The 24787-nt window shown below is 48.3% G+C and overlaps 2 protein-coding genes across 3 annotated transcripts in view; both read left to right on the top strand.

The window, feature by feature from the left end:
- Positions 1-4086: 4086 nt before the first annotated feature.
- LOC133354926 (neuroplastin-like) overlaps positions 4087-24787 on the top strand; it is a 62786-nt gene continuing 42085 nt past the window's right edge. The window contains exon 1 of one of the 2 annotated variants that reach the window (XM_061572156.1): positions 4087-4281. In XM_061572156.1, the coding sequence (XP_061428140.1) occupies positions 4209-4281 (73 nt within the window). In that variant the 5' untranslated portion in view covers positions 4087-4208. The remainder of the gene's footprint in view (positions 4282-24787) is intronic. The other variant, XM_061572236.1, reaches the window with a different exon arrangement.
- On the top strand, positions 19354-24744 carry LOC133360174 (neuroplastin-like). Its single transcript, XM_061578820.1, has one exon. The coding sequence runs from the start codon at positions 19904-19906 to the stop codon at positions 20237-20239; it is 336 nt and encodes a 111-aa protein (XP_061434804.1). The 5' UTR covers positions 19354-19903; the 3' UTR covers positions 20240-24744.

Genomic DNA, 24787 nt, shown 5'->3' with positions numbered 1-24787 from the left:
CGGTGATGTTATCGACACCGCCACCAGGTACTCATTTGGGGCTGAGTCGACCTGTGAATAGAATTCGCAGCATCTTGACTTAAAGCTTTCGTGACTGCAGGAATTAATATTCTTTGGGAGTTTCGGTAAAGTCACGTAGATAGAACAATCAAATAAAAAATACAAAGTGAATACAAAATAACACGCCGTTTCGATCGCAATAAGTACCTGATGACGATTGCTTGTGTTGCGATCGAAACGTGATATTTTTTTATTAACTTTTTTTTATCTACGTGACTTCACCGAAAGACCTAACTAATACAGGTAGGAACAACAGTTCCACACTGCCCACCAGGGAGTATTTGTCTGTCGTGCACGAATGCGCTGTCCAACCAAGTGCCTACCTGCCCACTCCGAAGGAACGTGTTAGAATACACACACACGTGAACGTCCGTGGAACGTCCACAAGGTGGCGAGGGTGAGTAACATAATAAACATTATTTTAGTGATGCTGCTGCTGCTGCACCATTGGCTGTGATGGTGCACAAACAACTAATTTCTTAAGAACTGCGTTCTGTCTTTAGTTTAACTACTGGGTTGTTGGCTGTCCTTCCCCCGCACCTCCGATGAGCACTTGGATACGTACGGTGCGAAAGAAGTTCAACATACAAGTCAACAGCTTTGTCAACATAAGGGGCCTTTAATAAATGACGTCACGCACCTGGGGGGGGGGGGTCAGACATTTGACGATAGGGGGGTTTTGAGAAATGTGACGTCACATCAAAATGCGCAACTTTAAATAAATATAGACAACACGTTCTACTTAATTAAATAGACTTTTTAATAAAGTTTTCTACTACAACATCAGAGTGCAGCGCCACATTAAATACGCACTACAATGACAATAGTTTAAAGCGATTTGAAGCATGTTTTATTTTTGGAGGGGGGGGGCAGAGCTTTGTGACGTCATATTTGAGGAGGGGGGGGTCTGACTTTTTGTGACGTCGTGTGACGAAGGGGGGGGGGGGCAAAAATCGTCCAAAATCGCGTGACGTCATTTATGGACGGCCCCTAAGGAGCATAAACCATCACGTGGATCCTCGCAGCGGCTTCTCGCTGGCCATCAAACAAAGATGGCGGTCACTGCGTCGTCCGGCGCTTTCAGATGCGCTTCTGCTGGCCGTCTGGAACGTTCTTTCTTCCAATATTCAGAAGCCGCCGGAGCAGTGCACCTTAAAATCATCTTCGTCGAGAGTGAAAAAAAATTAACCCTTAAAAACAAAGTTTTTCACTATAAATCCTTTATATGCGTGTTCAATGGGCCACAACCCAGCCCACATTGGTCTTTGAAACGGGCGGCTAGAGTCCTCTCGTCCTCTGGCTTGAGATGGCTGCGACCTATGGGTCAGATGATTGCCTGCCACCATTAAGCAATTGGTAATTAAATATAAAAAAAATACCTAAAAAGTGTTAAATTTTGGAAAAAAACTTTTCACGAATAGAAATTGTCACGCACAACGAGTCTGTGTGCAAAATGTCAGCTAGATTGGATCACGGGAAGTGGGTTAAAAAACGACCGAAAGATTGTCACGGTCGTAAGCGTGCAAGCAAGCAAGCAAGTGAACTTAATGTAAAGGATTTAATGATTTGCGTTCGAACTGCTTTTGGGCCGTCCATAAATGACGTCACGCGATTTTGAACGATTTTTGACCCCCCCCTCCCCGTCGTCACACGGTGTCACAAAAAGTCAGACCCCCCCCCCTCAAATATTACGTCACAAATTTCTGCCCCCCCCCCAAACCATATTTCCATTTTGAAAGTAAAACATGCTTCAAATCGCTTAACTATTGTCATTGTAGTGCGTATGTAATGTGGCGCTGCACTCTGATGTAGGAGAAAACATTAATTAAAAAGGAGGCGTTGGAAAGCTGAAATTTAGCATAAAATTCACTTGAAAATATTCAACGTCGAACTAAAACTGCAGATGTTCAGAAAATTATATTGAAATTATCTTGTACTGTAATTATTAAATATTAAAAGTAATTATAACTATAAAAAAAATACTTAACTTTGTAGTAGAACGAAGCAAAATGGAGAGTACAATTATAACAATCATATATTCATTCTACAGACTGAAAAGCCATGGTAGAATCATTAGAATCAAGATTTTTAATAACAATAATTTAAAACATTTTCAAAATGTATGCTTCTCCATTCTCCCATGGAGAAGCAAAATGCTCCTTCATGGAATAAATAAAAGGTGACCTTAGTAAATTTAAATAATAAAATAGTTAATAATGACAATCAAAAACACATTCCTGCGGAGGGAGCTGGTAGGAACGTTGGGTTGCTCGGTCAATGGCCAGGGTCAACGGCGGCGTGGTGTATTCCGCAAATATGCCCGACTGTGAGGGCGGGCACAAGCCGGCGTGAGTAGGTTAAACGTTGAGTTTTATAAGGGCACCACGGGGTGACCAGCCCCTCCCCACCCAGCCCCACCCCTCCCACCCCCCACCCAGCCCCTCTCCACCCAGCCCCACCCCACCCTCCCCACCCAGCCCTCCCCACCCAGCCCCACCCTCCCCACCCAGCCCCTCCCCACCCAGCCCACCCCCCACCCAGCCCCTCCCCACCCTCCCCTCTCCACCCAGCCCCACCCAGCCCCTCCCCACCCAGCCCCTCCCCACCCTCCCCTCTCCACCCAGCCCCACCCCTCCCATTTTTGGATGCACGACGGACGGACGGACACAATAATCCCCTGTGGGCTGGTGGAACCAGGTGGTTGCTACCAGTACAATCGTAAATGTTGTGGCTTTGCTCTCCAACACACCGGTGTTGCTGTACTAGTTTCGAATTCATCTTCTTGGTTCTTTCGGTAAAGTCACGTAGAAGGGAAATAAAAAAAAAACTTTTATCTTTTATTCTTTTATTATTTCCCTTCTACGTGACTTTACCGAAAGAACCAAGAAGATGAATCCCTGCAGTCACGAAAGCTTTAAATCGAAATTTAGTTCTGAATTGGCAAGGTTCTGTTTACGTGACAAACCTTACTAATTGTCTGTGTCGGGTGGTGGCGGGTTTAACGACACAACATTTATATATTTACGCGATCTAACCCACCATAAAATACCTATTTTGTGGTTATTATTGATCGCTAAAGGTCCCTGAGTGTTAAAACTGCCTAGCATTGATTCTAGATTAACCTAAGAATATGCCTAGCATTGCTCTACCGCATTCGGTAGAAGTCTTCCAAACAAAGAAAACGTAGACTCACCTTCCAGAAGACGGAAGCCATGACTCATCTTCTACCGTGCTCGGAAGATATCTTCCGAACTTCGAAATAAAATGCAAATACATCTTCTAGAAGATATAAATATGGCTCGTCATCTACCGTACTCGGCAGATGTCTTCCTAACTTAAAAAAAAACTTAGACACTACTTCCAGAAGACAAACGATGACTTATCGTCTACCGTGCTAGGAAGATTCATATCAACATCTGAATAAAACCCAGATACATCTTCCAGAATACATTATCCATGACTCATTATTTATATATTCTAGATTTTAAGCTTTCGTGACTGCAAGGATTCATACTCTTAAGTTTTTTCGGTAAAATCCCGTAGGTAAAAAATAATAATAATAAAAATAGAAATAATAATAGAAATAATATAATTATTTATACCGTACTCGGAAGATTTCTTTCGAACATCTGATAAAAAATGTTTTAGTTACAAATGTACAAAAATATTCTGATCAGCTGGTGATGGCTGAAAGAAAATTGTGTTACTTTTGAGTGCACTTTAAAATAAAACCGTTTTCTTTTAAAAATAAATGTTTAAGGAGTTTATTTTTTATTGTCTTTATTTTAACAATTTATTAATTACAAGAAATATTTTTTGATACGTTTAAAAAATACTTTTCGAATAACTTAAAAAAAACACACAGATACATCTTCCGGAAGACGGAAGCCATGACGTCATCGTCTACCGTGCTCTGAAGATTTCTTCTGAACCTCCAAAAAAAACGGACAGCCTCAATCTCCGGTGGGCGGTAGCCAATGAGGCGTTGGTGTCACTTAACATAATTTATGCGGGTCACGTGACGCCCGCGGACCAATGGGGTGCGAGAAGGAGCCGCTTTAATAATCCTGCACTTCGCCCTTGACGAAGACGGTGTTGGCGGTGGTTGTCGGGGCGTCTCTCGGCGGCCGCGCTCTCTCGCCTCGACGATGGCGCTTCCCCTCGTCGCGCTCGTCGTCGCCCTGGCAGCGTTGTCGTCCTCCTCCATGGCGGCTCAGCCCGGTGAGAGGGAGGGGAGGGAGACGGAGGGAAATGTCACGGCGGGGCGCGATTACATTTGGTAGCGCGGATAAGCGACACCAGCGGTCATCTTCGCGCCCCGTTGGTCGGTCGCGTGTCACGTGATGCGATCTCGGCCAATGGCGTTCGCTGTTGGACTCGCCGTCGCTTATTCGTGCTGCGAATTGTAAACCCGCGGTATTTTATCTGAGGCGTTTTTATTCCTTCACATTTTTAATGTTTTTTTTTAGATTTTTTTATTTAAATTAAACTCGTGGAAAAATTTACAGTAGCGACGGCGTGGTCTGGATACGGCGTTCGCGAGACCGGCGGCTTTGTCATCTTGAGAGCGAGCGAGAAAGCAATGTGAATGTTGCGTGCGATGCGCCCTGCATGTTTGACGATGTGCAAGCCGCCGGTCTTGCTCCATCCACTGCTGGACGAAGGCTTCCCTCCCCGAAGCTTCCCCCCCCAAGGCCTCCGCACCCCCCCCCCCCCCCAGAAGCCTCCGCACCCGCAGCCACACGACACACCACGCACCACGCTCTGCGATATTGACAAGCCCCTCTACCCAGCGCCGCTTCGCGCAAGATCTCATTTACCCGCTCAGTTCGCGTGCTCCGTCTGTTGCGGTTTTTGCTGGGCGTCTTGTTGTGTATGTGTGTGTGTACATGTGTGTGTGTGTGTACATGAGAGTGTGTGTACATGTGAGTGTGTGTACATGTGAGTGTGTGTACATGTGTGTGTGTACATGTGTGTGTGTGTACATGTGTGTGTGTACATGTGTGTGTGTGTACATGTGAGTGTGTGTACATGAGTGTGTGTACATGTGTGTGTGTGTGTACATGTGTGTGTGTGTGTACATGTGTGTGTGTGTACATGTGAGTGTGTGTACATGTGTGTGTGTGTACATGTGTGTGTGTGTACATGTGTGTGTGTGTACGTGAGTGTGTGTACATGTGAGTGTGTGTACATGTGAGTGTGTGTACGTGTGTGTGTGTGTACGTGTGTGTGTGTGTGTACATGAGTGTGTGTACGTGTGTGTGTGTGTGTGTACATGAGTGTGTGTGTACGTGTGTGTGTGTGTGTGTACATGAGTGTGTGTACGTGTGTGTACATGAGTGTGTGTACATGTGTGTGTGTACATGTGTGTGTGTGTACATGAGTGTGTGTACATGAGTGTGTGTGTGTAGTGGGGAGCGGTGGCGCAGCGGTTAGCACGCTGAGCTACGAACCCGGCTCCCCGAGTTCGATTCCAGCTCATGGCCAACACCAGTGACGGTTATCTGAACCGGTCCCGGGCCTCCCCTAGGTCGACTCGGCCTCAAATGAGTACCTGGTTCGGTGTGTAAACATCGACACTGGGGAGGCAAAGGCGGTCGGGCGTGGTGCTGGCCACCCACCTCGTGTGCTGTACTGGCCTTCATAGATGCTTGCTAACAGCACTTGCCCCTACAGTCTGTTACAGGCTATACGGGGGATCTTTTTTTGGTGGGGGAAATAGATGTTTAGCTCATTCCTACATTATACATACATATGATTCTGATATCTTCCCGCTCTGCATTTAGAATCAACATCACGAGTATTTAGAGTGTTTGGCTGCTGCTATACGATGACGATGATGAGCCCACTGCTATCATTTGTAAAAGCCAGGTCACTTCTGAAAAATAACTACATGGCCCAGTGGGGCCTTACCTGGTCGTATTAAATCAGTTTAATTAGAATCAACGTGCGTTCAGATGAATTGGCTGCTATAAATTCCCACACTACGATGATGATGATGATAAGCCCACTTCGTGGAGTTATCATTTGTGATGACGAGGTCACTTCTGAAAAATAACTACATGGCCCAGTGGGGCCTTACCTGGTAAAATAAAAAATAGTTGTTCCCTCCACGTTTAGAATCGACGTGCGTTCAGATGAATTGACTGCTTTACATTTCTACGTTATGATAAGCCCACTTCGTTGAGCTGTCAGTTGTGATGACGAGGTCACTTCTATAGCTCCGTGCGACCCTTACCTGGTATAAAATAAAATAAAAATGTGTAGTTTGTGAAGGGATTCATCGCTTGGCAGTTCGCTCCTTTGCTATTCTCGATCATCGCCTGTCCATCATGGTCGTGTGAAGGACGCCTCGTCAAGCCCAAGGCACCGAAGGATATTTCTTAATAATGCGAATGTTGTCGATAACATTGCGGTGTGTTTCTCTAATTGGTGTTGTTCCTTTCTTCGTCTCTCAGTGACGTTCCCAGCACGCGTGTGTGAGTGTGTGTCACGTTTTCTTTCAGTTTGTCGGATCATCGTGAAGCAATTAATATTTTATGTATGTGAGTGTTGAAATTCTTTCGCACCGTACGGAGCCGACCGTGATAATCGAAGTTGCTGGGGGGGAAGCCAACAAATTAAACGCGAAAAGCAATTTTAAAGAAATTTGTTTGACCGATTGTCGTCCGATTTTTGTGCGTATTTATATCTTCTCACAATAATTTAACGGTGAATTATTATCGGTGTGAATCCACAAAGACAAAGATCCCCCCCCCCCGTATAGCCTGAACAGATTGCTGGGGCAAGTGCTGTTAGTAAGCAGCAGCTATCAAGGCCGGCATGGCACACGAGGGGGTGGGTGGCCAACACAACTCCTGGCCGCCTTTGTCTCCCCAGTGGTGATGTTAATTACACGCCACACTGGTGTGATGCCACACACACAACATTAAAACGTGGGGTTTTGCCATCTCGCAAGGTTCAAATTAGTACCACGTTGTGAAAAATGTAACATCGCGGCTGCCAATGCATTGACTGACCCCCACCCCGTCATAGAAATGTGGAATTCCTAGGAATATCTTCGGCATGTTAGAAGAAACTCGGTGACCACCTCCCCCCACGTTCATTTGATGTGGAAGCAACTTTAACTTTCGATGCGTCTCTCTGCATTTCTCTTCACGTCTCACCATGCGTGCCTCTGTGTCTGTCTCTCTTCGTCTCTCTGTCCCTCGGCTCTGGGATTTTTCCATTGCCAGCCAGAGACTGAACTCTGTTTGCTCAATGTCGAGTGATTATTTTTTTGTTTTGTCATTTTGAGCCGCGTTTGCGCGTTCTGAGACCGCGATGAAGGAAGCGATGGTTCACTGCAATGCTAACCAGAGACCAAAGACAAAGATACCCCGTATAGCCCTAATAGGCTAGAGGGGCAAGTGCTGTTAACGAGTAGAACCTATGAAGGCCGGCACGGCACACGAGGGGCTGGGTGGCCAACACCACGCCTGGCCGCTTTCGTCTACCGAGTTCCGATGTTTACACACCGCACCACGCACTCGTTTTTGAGACTGAGTTGGCCAAGAGGAGTCCCAGGACCAGTTCAGATAATCGTCACTGGTGGTGTTGGTCGCGAGCGGGAATTGAACTCGGGATCGCTGAGTTCATAGCGCAGTGCGCTAACCGCTAGGCTTACCGCTCCCCACTGACCAGAGGCCACCATTCTGTCTACCAACAACACATCACGTCTCATTCACCTCGACAAACCCTCTCGTGGTGGTGATGTGGGTAGTGCCTATATCCAGTGGCAGCAGATCCATTCCAGTGACTCTGGTCTTCACAGTGGGATGCAGCGTTTTCCCACGTGCTCTGTATGCGAGAGTGAGGTTAATCCCAGGACCCTCAAAATAACACGTTCCTTCGGAGTGGGCAGGTAGGAACTTGGTAGGACAGCGCATTCGTGCACGACAGACAAATATGCACGACAGACAGACAAATAATCCCTGGTGGGCAGTGTGGAACCTGTTGTTCCTACCTGAAACTCGGTTCTTAAACCTGTAATTAGAGATAAATTAGGCGCGTGACCAAATTTAACGAGATGTTTTAAGCAGAATCTGATTGGTGTATCTCCCCTTGACTATATCGAAGCAGTGTGAGTGTGGTCGGTGTACATTACAACGTCAACAAAATTGGCATCAGCGTTTCAATAAAATCACGTGAGTTATGGGTCACAAGATCGCGTAGAGTCGAGTGTTTGCCGGTGTGAGGAGCACCCTTTATAGCTGCTGCTGCTACTTGCTAACAGCACTTGTCCCAACAGTCTGCTAAGGCTACATAGGTGGGATCTTTATCTTTGTGTGCATGCGAGGGTGTTTGACATTGGGGAAGCGATGCTTGTAGAAATTAGCACGCTGTGCTACGAACCTGACGACCCAAGTTCCATTCCCACTCACGGTCGTCACCAGTGACGATTATCTGACACGGGCCTGGGCCTCCCCTAGGTCGACTCGGCCTCAAAATGTGTACGTAATGCGGTGTGTAAACATTGCCACTGCGGAGACAAAGCCGGCCGTGCATGGTACTGGCTACCCCCCCCTCCTCGTGTGCCATGCCGGCCTTCATAGGTGCTCTCCAACAGAACTTGTCCCAACATTCTGTGAAGTCTACACGGTCGGGGGGATCTTTGTGTGTGCATCTTTATAAAGTATCCTCACATCGGCCTTCGCGGTCTGTAACAGGAAGCGCAAAGGTTTGCGTTTCTTCTCGAACACGAGCAGTTGCGATGAATCGAGACCGGGTCCCCTGGTCTCCGATGTCACTGTGGCCCCTACCTCCTCTAGCGTGCGCAGCTTGCCGCGGTCTTGCCTCATGCGGGCTGTGCGCGTTGTGAAATGTCTGTTCACGCACGGGCGCAGATGGCGGAGCTGCAGGCCCGAACTGAACAGCTGTGAAAAAAATCTTTGTAGCTCATCGGATTCCTCGAGTAAAAATAAATATTCTGATTCTGATATTCCCCTCCACGTTTAGAGTCAACATCACGCGTTTAGAGATATTTGACGGCTGCTGTAAATTTCCGCATGATGAAGAGCCACTTGAATTTCGATTTAAAGCTTTCGTGACTGCAAGGATTCATCTTCTTGGTTCTTTCGGTAAAGTCACGTAGAATGGAAATAATAAAATAATGAAAATAAAACATACAATAATTCTCCATTATTTTATTTTATCAAAGAATTCTCATTATTTTATTGTGTTTTATTATTATAATTTTATTATTTCCATTCTACGTGACTTTACCGAAAGAACCAAGAAGCAGAGCCACTTGGTCGCGCGATCATTTGTGGTGGCACAGGTCGCTTCTAAACAAGAGTTATGTAGCAGCTCAGTGGGGCCTTACCTGGTAAAATAAAACAAATATTTATTTTCCTCGAGGCCAAATGGTAGCGCGCTGAGCACATTGGATTAGAGGTGAGCCGAGAGAGACGACGCAGAGAGACACAAGACACCAAGGGAATGTGACGTGGAGATAGGCACAGGGAGAGGTGTCTATCTCTCTGTCCGCCACCACAGAGTGACCGATTGAGAGATCAAGGCAGAGACAGATGAGAAGCATTCGGACAACGAACATCTGACATGGAAACACAGGGAGAGATATAGGCAAGCGGAGACATAAGATCCCATTTATAGATATTATCGCCTTTTCAGGTCAGTGCTGTTAGCGAGCACCTATTAAGGCCGGCACAGCACACGAGGTGGCGGTGTGTCCACCGTTTGTGGCCTGAGTGCTGGTGTCTACAGACTACCAGGTAATAATTTCAGGCTGAGTCGACCTCGGGGAGATAAAGTACTGGTTCACATTTTACTTGCAACTGACATTAACCATGGCAAGTTTCGTAATGCAGGGTGCTAATCATGATACCGCCATTCCCCCACAGACAACAGACAAAGATTCCCCGTATAGCCTTAAGATACTGTAACAGCAAGTGCTGTTAGCGAGTAACTCCTATGAAAGCCATTACAGCACACGAGGGGGTTGGTGGCTAGCACCACGCCTGGCTGCCTTTGTCTCCCTGATGGCAGTATTTAGACATCACACCAGGTACTCATTTGATGCTGTTAGGGGAGACCCAGGACCGGTTTGGATATTCGTCACCGGTATTGACCGTGAGCGGGAATCTAACTCTGGTTTCCGGGTTTGTAGCGCAGCGCACTAATCGCTCCACCGTCACTCCCGAGAATCTAGCTCGGTTCATAGCACAGTGAACTCGCTACACAACCAACCCACAGACGCACTCGGAGGGACAGACACCGAGAATTGGAGAGAGACGGACATTGAGACGGTAATTATCACGCATGGAGAGAAAGACCGAGACACACACACTGCGAGTCTAGTTTCTGTGGATGTCGATGTACAGCTGTCTTGGCAATCCACTGCTGGATGAGGGCCTACACAAGCTACGTTGAACTTGGCGGTTATTTGACCACGGATTCTATCCTTGCGCATGGTGGCAGCAATGTGTGTTCAGGAGCCCCCAATCCTATTGTCGAGGGCTGCTGGCACACGATCAGAGGCCTTCTCCCAGCCTCCAGGCGAAATGGACGTCGCAAATTTTGACAGCGAATTTCTGCGTGCCAAGTCGGTGCCGGTTTTATTGGGGGGTTGGGGGGGCTTAAAAAACTGCTCATGAGGGTAATCGTACAATGGACTATGCATTTTGGGTTTTTTTTCACCAAACTGCATTGGTCTAATGGGCCCGTCTGTATCACGCGGTTTCAATTATAAACGGCTTAAACGATTTGCGTGAGCACTTTTTTTGGGCCCAAAAAAAATGTGCTCGCACACATCTCGATGGAACGTCACCCCCCCCCCCCCCCCCCCCCCCGTTCATATACTTTCATCACAATTCAGTAAGGCAGCGTGAAAGTGACTTTCGTACCGAGTCTTAATTGTAGCCCTGCAATGTAAATGGGAAAAGTTCTTTTTAGTCTTAACTCCTTAATAATAATAAATAGGGGGAAGACATTTTAACAAATTGGGTCACTGGCTTTTTTGACTCAACAATTCTCTGTCTTTTTGGTTACTCGTGGGGTACGTTTTGCCCCAAAACCGAAATGTCATTCTGAAAACTCGCACTAGTGCGGGTAAGCAGGTCGTGAGAATTCCCAAACATTCTTTCAATCCACTGCTGGATGAATGCCCCTCCCTGCCGTGTACACATCATCGTCAGTCATGGCGGTCGCTTGACTATACTTCGCCAAGCTGGTCCGGGTAGATTAATGAAGTCAGGGGGACCCCAGCACCTGTTAAAATATCACTCGGCACTGGTTTTAAGTCATGGCTAGCCTGGAGAACTGAATTGAGTTCAGAACTCGCAAACACTACCTCGTGCAGGAAGATCCCCTGTGTTTGACCATACGCGAAGCTGTTCCTGGTCCACCCTGAATCGCATCCCGCCGCACAAACCCATGGCAGCAGTAGATGGGGACACCTGATGATGTGGGTCATCATCCAGAACAAGACCGTACACAACATGCGGCAACGCGATGCCCCGATCCACAAATACGAAGAAGGCGACATCATCAAGTTCATTTATTAGGTATAGCCCTGTGAGCCATTCGGCTCTTGAATCGGGTGCAACCGCAACAAACAAAAAACAAAAACATGGACAAAAATATCTTAAAGTGAATATGTGACTAAGTACAAACAGAAAATCCAAGAAAAGACAGCAAAATATTGCAGAAAAAAAATCACTGTACACCAACGTTGTGTGCAAAAATCCCAGTGGGATGCAAGTCAAACAACCAACAACAACCACAAGACAACTTAGATTAAGGCCATCTGTCTAACTCTGTACTACAACAAACAAACATGGCTAAACCAATACACTTTTCGAAATCGCCAAAATAAAGCCATGAAAGCAATGAAACAGTGATCATAGGAACTGTGACGGAATTTTCACAATAAATGGCATAAACATGTACTACCAAAACCCTGCAGCCATAGACTGATGTTGATGATACACTACTCCGCTGGCCCCTGACGTGGTTGTCTGTGGCTTTTGACCACATTGAATGTGAAATGTTTAGTGGTTGCTCTGCATCTACACCAGCAGCCATACAACAAGAAGAATTTGATGGCCATCAATCCAACCCAAGTCACCGGGTTTCTTAGCCACGGTGCGCTAACTCGCCGTGGCACCGTTCTTCCACCAAGTTGATTGGTCGCCGTTTTTTTACCGTCCGAGGAGCCCACTCAGACTACGGTCTCTTTACAGTCGTGGCCTGGGCCCATAATGGGATGAAGCTAAACACATTCCTTTTTATATATATATGAGGGGACTAGCCTAACCATCTCGCCCACACACCCCCTCCCCGAAAGACTAAACCAAGATACATTTTTATTCATATCGCCTTATTAAATACAGTAGAGCCCCTCTTAACGACCACCCATGTTAATGACTAATCGCTTAACGACAGGCCACTAGAGCCCAATGTGTAGTGTATAGTATATAGTAGTTTAGAGTAGTGTAGTGTAATATAGTGTAGTGCCTCCATAGAGCCCAATGTGTTCGCTTACCAACCGTTCCCCTGTTAACGACAGGCTGTTGTAGGTACAGTAAATATTAATTAAGGCTTTGATTAACCGTGTTTCTTTTAATATTATGTGTTTTATAATATTGTTAGTATCTTATGTATTAATATCCATTATATAAATATAAAGTACGTTTTTTTGGGTGGATAACTTTCGATCCTATCGGAATGAATTATACCTTTTTAACGTGTATTTCCTATACTTGCTTAACCACCGGTTTCGTGGAACAAATTATCGTCATTCAGAGGGCTTCTACTGTACTTCACACTTCATATGACAGGCAAACCAAATGTAATTTTCCCGCAATCTGCCACCTTTCCCGGCGGACTGTGAAGCCCCCTCCGCTGGTGTAATGTCATCGCTTTCCCCTTGTGTTGGATGACTTTAGCCGGGGTGCGATACGGACAAAAAAATGATCCTCTCGTTTACCGCCCACAAACGGGCCGTCGCTTGGCAACGGCGGAGGGATTCGTCAGCTCGCTCTCCCGCGTAGGCGACGAAGATGAGAGAGAGGAAGGGAGAGCGAGCGAGGGAGAGAGCGAGAGTCCCCTTGCATCGACACCGCCTACGTAAATCATTCACGGGTCTGTTGGAGCTATAATACTGATCAAGGTCAAAGCGATATTCCACTCCTGTAGTCAACATCCCGCCACCGCAGCGCCCAAAATGAACATTGAAGAAGCATTGCTCAGATAATTTTTTACAGTCCTGAACCAGTGGTACAAATTCCACATTTTTGTGACATGAGGTGGTGGTGGTGGTGGTGGTGAATCTATCCCCTGGACAACCACGGTTGACATCCCCACAGTGGTACTCGTTTTAATGACCCCATAGGGATGATGGGCCGAGGTCAACTTCCAAACCGGGGTGCAAGACTTCCTCACTCCACAGCCGAGCCACCCGGCCAGGTATAGCTTACGATGATATTAATTCAGTGAATCGGTATTCGCATAATTCTTGTATAGCTCTCAAGGGATTTCAAGGAGGCCCGGCTTCACAGATGGATATGGTCTGCCAGTAGTGGCCAATGTTGCAATGTGGTCTTACCTATTTAGGTAATTAGTGGTTCATTTTATAAGTGAGCATATTTAGTACTTGACACCTGCACACACGGGGCCGACTCTTTTTCTTTCTAATACACACCGACGACGGTATTAACCAGGGTGGTGGCCACGGCGGGGGCATCGAACCGCGAACTCCTGCAACGAACTGCAAACACGCGCCACCACCGCTCGTCAACGTTTCCACCCGTACGTGCTTCAGTGCCGTGCGTGTAAATGCTAGTGTTGATTTTTGCGGCACCAGTTACCATTAACATAATTTATCCCCCCCCCCCCCCCCGGATTTCCAAAAGCTCCCCCACTAGATTCCATCCTCGCCCCCCCTCCCCACGCCGCTACCCTACCCACCTTCGGCCGCCTCGCCACACATCCTCACCGACTGAGCGAGTTGCCTACGTGTGCTTACACACGCCTGCACGCTCGCTCACGCCGAGTGCCAGAAACGGTGACGTGCATTGTACCGATTCGTCCAGTCCCTTGGCCTTTTTTGTTATCCGTAGCGCATGAGCCCCAAGGGTGGTGTGGGGCGGTCGCTATCTCCGGATGTGGTGGAAAACCTCACCGTGGAAATTTAGTGTTTTTTACACTGAAGAAACGATTATTTTTGCAAAACGCTGCGTGATGACGCTACGCTGTGGTGAGACCGGCTGCAAAATGCCAAATCTCCTCGTGATCAACGGCTCGGGCGATTAATGATGACTGCACATTCGCCTTCGTATTCTTAGATGAGCGGGCAACCCGACAGGGCGAGTCCAGCAAAGGATGGACGATGGCGAAGAAATCGCTGCTCTATGAGGAATGTGAGGGATCCTCCAGAATGATTCCTCCATTATTATATCTTGACGAGCCTCCAAATTCGCACCCGTATAAACGCTGTTGCAATACACAAAGCGGTTCAAAGCAGTTTTTTTTTCCTTGAATTTTGTAAACATGTATGTTGAACCTCTTTCGCATCGTACGTAGCCAACCGTGCAATTCGTAGGATGCAATCGCTGATATTCCCTTACTCTTCCCCATTTCGGTCTCCCCTGAAGGCCGAAGTTGACAGTTCCATTATGATGCTGCTTATTCTTTCTCCAGCAGCGCACCGTCAGTGTTGGCACTTGCATTTGCTTCCTCCCCCCGTTTGTCAGTACACCACACACACACACCCCCTGTATTTTCCCTACTGGGAACAGAAATAAATGTAATTGTGTTGTTCTGCCACACATTGAAACGTCACTTATAAAATGGTCTCGATCACAGCCATTTGTCGCGTTCGTCCGCGGTGATGGCGGCAGCAGTGGCGGTGTGGATATAGTTTCCTATTCTTGGCGTAATGGTCAGCGCGCCAGTTTGGATGTCACGTGCCGCCGATGTTAGCCGTGCTCTGGAATCGAACGCAGATGGGGTCTGGGTTTCCACGGGGCAGCCTGCTCACCCGCCGAGACTGTTCTGGACATGGGGTGTATAACAACAGTCCATCGCCCAGCAGTTGATTGACACCGGCTGTGACCGACACTGTAACTCTTGTCTTAATGCACTATAAGACGATATTAATAACGATAGTGGATTGCTGCCACAGTGGTGTAATGGTTTGCACGCTGGACTTGCAATCAGAGGTTGCCGTTTCGATTCAATTACATCCCCCCGCTCCTCCTAGCCTCTCTCCAGCTAGCGGCGTCAACGGGTTCACCAAAGTCAATCGCCAGGTCACCATGGGTTATTCTCATCTCTTCCAAGATGTCCGGCCAGTTTAGAAGAGTAGGCCCAAGTACAAACCCTAGTGATTGGGCCCTCCTAGAGCTCTTGTCTTGTGGTGCGAGCAAGCAGTTGCAGGGCTGCACCTTTACCGTTTTAGTTGACCGTTTGGTGGCTAGGGGATGTTAGTTTCCTTGCCTGGTATACAGGAGGTCGTGGGTTCGATTGCGTGTCTCTTTCTGTCCCTGTGGTCGTGTGGATGTTCCTCCGGGGTTTTCCCTCCCCATTTAGAATCGGCATCACACATTTTAGAGTTATTGTCTGCTTTAAATTTCCACGCTATGATAAGCCCACTTCGTAGAGCTATCGTTTGTGATAACCAGGTCGCTTCTGAAAAAAAGAACCCTTTTATTTAGCTCGTTGGGCCCTGACCGTGTAAAATAAATAAAATAGCTTAGTTTAGTCTGTCGCGTTTATTTTTAACGACGCCTTACGGCACGACCCCAACAATCGCATTGGAGAGGGCGGCACAACCGCGAGCAAACCGATGCCAGTGGGTGGTGGTTCTGCGCCTGGTGTTTTTTTTTTACGATCAGTGGAAACAAGAAGATGCTCGGTGTAGTCGGCATTTTGCTTCGTTCATCATTTCGTAAATATGTTTTTTTTTTACTTTGCTGTACCGCTTGCGGTGTTCGCTTGTAATGCCACCATTTTAACACGTAGTAGGAGGCTTTCGCGACCAATATCATCCACAGCAAGAGGCTTTTATGGGGTTAGATCGCGTAAATATAAACGTGTCATTAAACACCGCCCCCCAACTAATAACCCAACCAATAATAGATATCCCATTGTAATTTATGTGAATCCATTTAACCCCCCCCCCACCACCCTCTGGTCTTCGCACCTGATTTGCTCACAAGTGACGACGTCGCATTTGTACCCCGCTCTATTTCAGACCGAAACAGGAGGAGGATTTCTCCACAGCCCTCTGGCTGTAGCCTCATGATGCTTGGTTATAATTACCGGCGAAATGTCACGGTACTTGAATTGTAAATGTAGTGGATTTAACTCTCCAACGAACAACCAGTTAGTACTGAACTAGTAACGAATCGGCACGTTTTCCTTGACGAACCTTGCTAATTGGCTTTGTTGGGTGGTGGCGGGTTTAACAACACATTTATATTTACAAGATCTAAGCCCCAAAAAAACCTCTTGTGGATAATCGCACCGTTTGTTGCACACGGGGATGTGGGGCGAGCCGAGGGTAATTCATATTCTGTGCACGCTTCTCTGCGGCCAGCCCTGGGTAGAAGATTTAGTACATGAAACGAATGTGAGAGAGAGGGAGAGTGCAAATCAATCAATTGTTCAGAGGATCAATAAAGTATGGCCCTTATTGCGTGCACACACAAAAACAGACAAAGATCCCCTGTGTAGCCTGAACATACTGTTGGGGAAAGTGCTGTTAGCGAACACCTAATGAAGGCCAGAATGGTACACGAGGGGTTGGGGTGGCCAACACCACGCCCGACCGCCTTTGTCTCCCCAGTGGCGACGTTTACACACCGCACCAGGTACTCATTTGAGTCAACCTATGGGACACTCAGGACCGGTTCGGATAATCCTCACTTTCGTTGCCCGTGAGCGGGAATCGAACTCTGGTCGCTGGGTTCGTAGCACCGCGTGCTAACCGCTACACTATCTCGTGTGCACACACACAGACTACCCACCCCCCTTATAGGCTTAACAGATTATTGGGGACAAGTGCTGTTTGTGAGCGTCTAAGGCCGGCCTTGCACAAAAGGGCTGGGTGGCTGATGTTTACACATCACAGCAGGTGCTCCTTTTGAAGTCGCCCCCTCCTGAGGCCCCATGACCTCGGTCACATGTTCATCGCCCGATTTTTGGTTGCAAGCGGGAATCGAACTCTGGTCCCCCCCGGTTCACGGCACAGCACGCGAACCACCGCACCACCACTTCCAGTATAACATGTCGTGTTGTCCATCCTCTGATTAGAACGGTTTGGCTACATACGGTGTGAAAGAAGTTCAACACACACACAAGCTGCCCATAGCCTAACACTACCAATAGACTCAACACTGCCCATAGCCTAACACTACCAATAGACTCAACACTGCCCATAGCCTAACACTACCAATAGACTCAACACTGCCCATAGCCTAACACTACCAATAGACTCAATACTGCCCATAGCCTAACACTACCAATAGACTCAATACTGCCCATAGCCTAACACTACCAATAGACTCAACACTGCCCTTAGCCTAACACTACCAATAGACTCAACACTGCCCTTAGCCTAACACTACCAATCGACTCAACACTGCCCTTAGCCTAACACTACCAATAGACTCAACACTGCCCTTAGCCTAACACTACCAATAGACTCAACACTGCCCATAGCCTAACACTACCAATCGACTCAACACTGCCCATAGCCTAACCATACCAATCGACTCCACACTGCCCTTAGCCTAACACTACCAATAGACTCAACACTGCCCATAGCCTAACACTACCAATAGACTCAACACTGCCCATAGCCTAACACTACCAATCGACTCAACACTGCCCATAGCCTAACACTACCAATAGACTCAACACTGCCCATAGCCTAACACTACCAATAGACTCAACACTGCCCATAGCCTAACACTACCAATAGACTCAACACTGCCCATAGCCTAACACTACCAATAGACTCAACACTGCCCTTAGCCTAACACTACCAATAGACTCAACACTGCCCATAGCCTAACACTACCAATCGACTCAACACTGCACATAGCCTAACCATACCAATCGACTCAACACTGCCCTTAGCCTAACACTACCAATAGACTCAACACTGCCCTTAGCCTAACACTACCAATAGACTCAACACTGCCCTTAGCCTAACACTACCAATAGACTGCCCATAGACTCAACACTGCACCTCCAATTCACACGGTTGGCTATGTACCGTGCGAAAGAAGTTTAACACGTATACGCACACGCGCATCGCGTAAGTCTAAAATCCGGAGTGTTTTCTTTTTCCTCCGTGTGCAGTTGGACTGAACCTTGAGCTGGGATTCATAAATCGTGTATATGAATGCATTCTGGAATGGATTTGCAACGCACGTTTGTCCTCAGAAGCGTTTAATTTGGCCACAGTAACATTCTGTTCCACGCCGCACAGCGAGATGTCAATACTTTTGGCAACTGCATTTTATTCGTTTCGTAACAAGGGCCCCTTTCTAAAGGATGTGTTGTCTACTCTTCCGTGCCGGTCAAATGCCTTGGAAGAGGTGGGCTTACCCACACATGTTTGTTTGTATGTATAGTAACTCTTTATTTATTATTTAGGGCACTTCGCGCAGGTAACTCAACTTAGACGGGGATAACGCACATATCACTTGTGCCAGGGATAACGCACAGGGATGGCACGCAGCTAGCGACGGCGTGAAGACAGCGATGTGAAGACAGTCGACCCCGATCCCACGGCAGCCCCGACCCTTGCCTCTCACCTTCTTTTATTCCCGGCGTGGCCCTCACTCTGGCCCCGGCCACACCCCCTTTCTCAAACCTTCTACCCCATTCCCAAACTTCCCAGTTGGTTCTCCTTCTGCGATTTTCCCCTCGTGACCACTGGGCCAAGCACTGTCTCCACCCACGCACTGTGTCTACCCCCGCACTGTCCCTACACATGTATGTATGTTGAACTTCTTTTACACCGTACGTAGCCAACCGTGCTAATCGAGGGGCCGGGGAAGGACCACAAACGAAAGACAAGAAAACAGTTGTAAAAAAATAAGCTTGTCAATCTAGACAATGATTGAAAGGTGCACAACTTCCTAAGAAGTGCATCTAAAAGCGCCACTCGATGCCGTGACCACCGTCTTTATTTGATAGCCAGCCAAAAGCTGCTGCAAGCGAGGATGACCGCAGTTTGCGTGATAGTTTATGCTCCTCTCTGCTGGGTGGACACAGACGGTTGGAGGTGGGAAGGGGGATATTGGTGGGGGGGGGGGGGGTAAGAAACTTGCTCCATTGCTTCAACTGACAGTCCTCTGGATTGCAAATCTGGTGAGTTAACCATTACAACCACGGCAGTCTCCCCAAAGCCTTGGAAAGCTGTAAAGAAAGGACCAAGACTTTCCCTCCGGTGGGTGGGTGGGAGAGTTGATGGTTGTTGAGTAAGTGAGCCTGATGCAATGTGTAAGCTTCATGTGTGTGCGCGCGTGCGTGTGCGTTTCCTGTTATCAGAAATAGTTTTTCGTCCTTTGAAACCTTAACCCTGTAGAAAACAGCCCACATCGATCGCAGAGTTCAAAAGAAAGCTGGGCGATAAAAAGCAGTGCCTGAGTGTCGTTGAGCCCCGGGTTTAGCTAGCAGCTGTGTTGCCGACTGCGGTGTGCGAGGAGCTTCTGCGTGCGTGTGTGACCTCTCGTCTTCACGCACGCACACGCGCGCCGCGCACACACATTGGAAAAAAAACCAACAACAACAATGGCGGCACCCAGTCGGTTTCTCCAAGTCGCCCATGTCGGAGACGAAGTTCACCGGCGACTCGGCCGAGCTGTTCTGCGAGGTGGTGGGCTCGCCGGTGCCGGAGCTGCAGTGGTGGTTCGCCGAGACCAACCACATGGACGCCTTCCGCCAACTGTGGGAGGGCGCACGCCGGCGCCGCATCTCCGTGACCACGGCCTACGGCTCGAACGGCGTCAGCGCCCTGCGCATCGCGGCGCTCACGCTCGAGGACTCGGGCGTGTACGAGTGCCGCGCCAGCAACGCTCCGCAGCGCAACGACTTTCGCCGCAACCCGGCCATGAGCTGGATCCGAGCGCAGGCAACGATCCGGGTCGTCCCGCGTGAGTGACCCCCCCACACCCCTGCCGCCTCTCCCGCGCTTTTGCCGGCGCCAAGAGGTGTGTCGGCGGCGCTGGGCGACGGCGTCCACGCTCGCCGCTCGCAAGACGACCCCGCGGGGGGTGAGACGGTGTCGGCACGTGGAACCGGTTTGCGAGCTGTGCTGGTGTCCAGGAGGCTGCTGCGATGCACCAGGGTGGGCGATAATGCAATAACAAAACTAAGTCAATGAACATCTAGGGCTCTCGTCTCCGGCGATTGTTGCTTCGGTGATGGTTGTTGCTGCAACAACAAAAACATTGTTGCCTAAATCTGGACGAATTCAATCGCTGCCTCTTCCACCCCGCCCCCCCCAACCTAATAAACAACTGCCATAATCGGATTGCTTGCAGAGGTCACGTGACTAACGGGGGTTTGTACTCTCAATAGACCAACCATTGTGCATCAAATAGACGTCTCGGCAAACACATTTTATAAATTGGCTTTTAAGGAATTCCTCTCGTTCTCTGCCATTTACCACAACACTTTGCCATTTGCCTGCTAAGTAGCCCGTACAGTTGCTCGTCGTAAAATACATTGCCGGTGCTGATTGCCGGCAATTATTGTCCCGAACTATAATCTGAGTGTATGCACGTGCGCTAAACTTATTTCGCACTGCCCGTACGTAGCCAACCGTGCCACATCTGAGGTGCGGCGTTAGGGTGGGGGGGGGACAATAAAACTAAACGCAAAGAACCACGGCTCTTTCGTGACCACCAAAATTGACGATTTGCCGCCTCCGTTCAACCATTTTCTCAGTAAGTCGCAGGCGACTTTTGTGGTGTTCTGGAGCGTAATTCGGCTGTTGCTATAAATCTCCACGTGGTGAGCTACCGTTTGTGATGGGTAGGACACTTCTGATGAAGAGCTACGTAGACTCAGTTGGGTGGGCCTTGCCCGGTGAGATAAAAAACAACAACGTAGTTTAGTTTTAGTTCAGTTGGCGCAACCGGCGGCGTGGTGCCGGCTCTGGGGGCTTGCGAGCGCGCCCCCCGAGCTCGCTATTATTGACCAGAGACGCAGATTTTTGCAATTCGCCGTTTTTTTTAGAGTCGCGCCTTGACGTCTTTTAACGTTTCGTGGAAATTTCTGCCGCGGGAAGATTTTTTCCCCAAGCAATTTTGTTTTAATTAATTTTATTATTATTATCATCGCCATTTATTATTATTTTATCGCCCACTTCCACCTTTGCTTGAGTATTTTGTCATTTTTAAGTAGCACAGCTCCTGAATCTCTTCCACTGCCACCTCCCCCTCTCTCCACGGTGGTCGTCCTGCGACGCGTAGCCGTCAGCCTCCCCAGCAAGTTTCTCCCTCAACGTGGTCCTCCTCCTCCTCGTCCTCCTCCTCGTCCTCCTCCTCGTCCTCCTCATCCTCCTCCTCGGCAAGATGACGGATCCTCCCCTCGGAAAACCGACGTTCCTCCTCCTCCTCCTCCCGTCGACACCAACCATGTTCCCTCCGGGCCGTTCCTGCCGAAAAATGATCCCCCAATGAACCCTCAACGATTGCTTTTGACTCCCTTAAGTCCAAGCCGCCCTTCTCCCCGCTGCTGCTGTTGTCTTCCCGCTCACTCGCTCGTCCGTTTGTGTCCAAGCCCCGTCCGTCGTCCCGTTCGTCCCTGTGTTTGTTGTTTGGTGGTTGTTGGTCTAAGCCAAGGGTTCTTCAATGAAAGGGGGCCTCATGGGGGTCGGGCGACATCTGGCCCATGAAGGTTGTCTTTGTTGTGACTCACGCAGAGCTGTATAGTTCACCTGGACAGATGGGGAGATGCGGGGTTAGTGAAAGGTAAGTTATGGATGTTGTATGCATGTATGTTGAACTTGTTTCTGCACTGTACGTATCCATCGGTCATAAGCAGAGATGCAGCGTTAAGTCTATGGGCAGTCATCTTCTTGGTTCTTTCGGTAAAATCACGTAGAAGGGAAATAATAAAATCATCGAAATCTTCCCCTTCCAGCCCAGCTTAAATATACGCTCCAAGCGTGGTGGTGTTTCATTCAGACGCTGTCTCCCCGACAGACCTGGTCTTCACCTGAGGACGGCTGCTTGCGTTGTGGCCGAAACGTCGTGAGAATTATTTATTGTTTTATTTTATTATTTCCCTTCTACTTGACTTTACTGAAAGAACCAAGAAGATGAATCTCTGCAGTCAACGAAAGCTTTAAATCGAAATCTATGGGCAGTGTTAGTGTATGGGCAGTATGTACTGTGTGTTGAACTTTCTGCACCGTACGTAACCAACCATGCTTATTGGTGGTGCCGGTGGGGGGGGAGATGAACGATTAAAAAATGTGATAAGTGAGCGAGAGAGAGCAGGGCAGCAAGATGTAAAGACCAGAGAGGGGTGACCCGTACAGATGCTGTGATGTCGCAGTGCCACAATGTGACGTCACGACTTTTCTGCAGTCTGTTCTCTTAATAACGCAAATTGGCTTCGTATGAACACGATCGAGTGACCGGAACTACGTCCGCGCGAGTGTGAATGAGCGGTTGTGACCGCCGCCTCCCGGCGTAGCATCACAACAAGGCGTTGGGATGCTGCTGGATCCTTCTAGACGCGTGACCCCACCCACCTCGGTCTTTGTTCGGCCCTGCGGTTACGCGTTTCGCGGGTTATCGCAGACCGTGCTGTACCCCCCACTATGTTACGTAGTTTTTTATTCTAACGCGGTGTTCTTCAGGAACGCCACGACTACTAGTCCTGTCTTGTAGGAGAACAGACTGCTCTGAAGGGTCGCGGACCGACGTTCCGTTTCGTTGCGACGGCACCGCGCCAGCTTTACGGGTTGACCCCCACCGTATGCAATCGAGTTGAAGAGCCCTGGATTAGACTAATCTTTTATTGTTTTTATCAAAATAACTTTTCTGCTTATTAGTTTGCACTGTCTGGTTCCCTCAATCCTTTCCCTTTGTTGTGTGTCAAGTTGTAGTTTTAGTTTTTTTCATTTATGATTTTTAGGTTTTACCAACTGCTGATGGAAGAACCCCCAACTGTGTGTATTTTCCTGCTTGTAGGTTTTTCTTTGACGTCGTTTTGTGAGCAGTCGTCCGGCTAGCGGACCCAAGTGATGAACAGCGAAACAAAAGTGCACAGTCGAAACGTCGAAAGTGCGAACCGATTTTTTAAAATAAAAAAACCTATACGCGAAGATCTGCCTTGAAAGCTGGGGTACATCCGTGAAGACTTACCCGCTGTGTCATTTCACTGCTGGGTGAAGGCCTCGCCAGACCTTGCGGGTTGTGGGTGGGGTTTTTTGACCGTTCGATAAGTTGGTGAAAACGAGGAGCATAGGACTTGGGAGCTTTGCAGTACAGTACAACAGTTGTTTTTTTTCTGCGCTACCCACTGCTGCTCGCCCACATCTTTACTTGAGGACAAAAAAAATATTTTTAATTTAAAAATCGTAATTCGCATACCAACAGGAATGTAATCCTAATCGTTGTCGCCGTCATCATCAGCAGCATCATCATCATGATCATCGTTGCCTTTATCGCTCGACCTGAGGATAGCCGGGCACGCACCCGCCGTTTCACGTGATGGCTCCAATGAAATCCAGTGCAGAAAACTGCACGGGCACTCGACAAAACCGGTTTGCTTGGTGAACACTGCTCGCACCTGCCCCGCTCCCTGACGCAGTTGGGCGTTCTTCATCGTAGTAGTCTTCGGTCTCAGTCTGGTCCGTGAACCCACAGGTGGGCTATTTAGTCGAGTCTCAGTCGGAGGGGTTTCATGGAGTCCATCGTAAATTTAGTCGGACTCCCGAGTGGTGCCACACCGTGGTTAGATGTTAACTACCTCGCCTGGTGTACAGGAGGTAGTGGGATTCGATCCCGACCCTGACGCCTGCTGTATTTGTGGAGTTTGTGGTGTCTCTCACTCTCCCCTCGTGGTCGCGTGGATTTTTGATGCTGGTCCTCCAGTTTTTCCCCTCCACATTGAGAATGAGCATCACACCTTTTAGAGCATCTGGCCGCAGTACATTTCCAAGTGATAACCGCTGCTGGGTCTCGCCTTGTGGAGGGTTACGTCAAATATCTCCTTTTGTCCACTTGCACTTTCTGAGCCGTGCCAGCAAGGTAACGGGTTGTTTTCCCACCGGCACTTTTTTACCTGTCCTGTTACGCCGGCCGTGTCTCTGGCCCTGGGGGGGAGTGCGTCAAGTGACGTTGCACAATGCGTGATATCACGTTAAACGACGTCATCTACGTGCGTCTTGATATCACGAATTGCGCGCGTGATGTGGGGATCGCGCGTTTAATTCAACCAAACTCGTGCCCTTCCCGGACCAGCGCCACGTTGGTTCGGCACATGGCCAGCACGGCTCGGATTGTGTGCCAGTGGCAAAAAGAGGTGAAAAAAATTTACCCGTAATAACAAAGTTTTCACTATAAATCCTTTATATGCGTGGCGGCTAGAGTCCTCTTGTCCTCTGGCTTGAGATGGCTGCCACCTATGGGTCAGATGATTGCCTGCCACCATTAAGCAATTGGTAATTAAATATAATTTATTTTTTCCT

Source organism: Lethenteron reissneri, chromosome 1, assembly GCF_015708825.2.
Source record: "Lethenteron reissneri isolate LAM-NWPU_2019-01 chromosome 1, ASM1570882v1, whole genome shotgun sequence".
In the NCBI taxonomy this organism is placed as follows: Eukaryota; Metazoa; Chordata; class Hyperoartia; order Petromyzontiformes; family Petromyzontidae; genus Lethenteron; species Lethenteron reissneri.
Note: the sequence above shows the minus strand (reverse complement) of the source record. Positions and strands in the feature narration are given on the sequence as shown.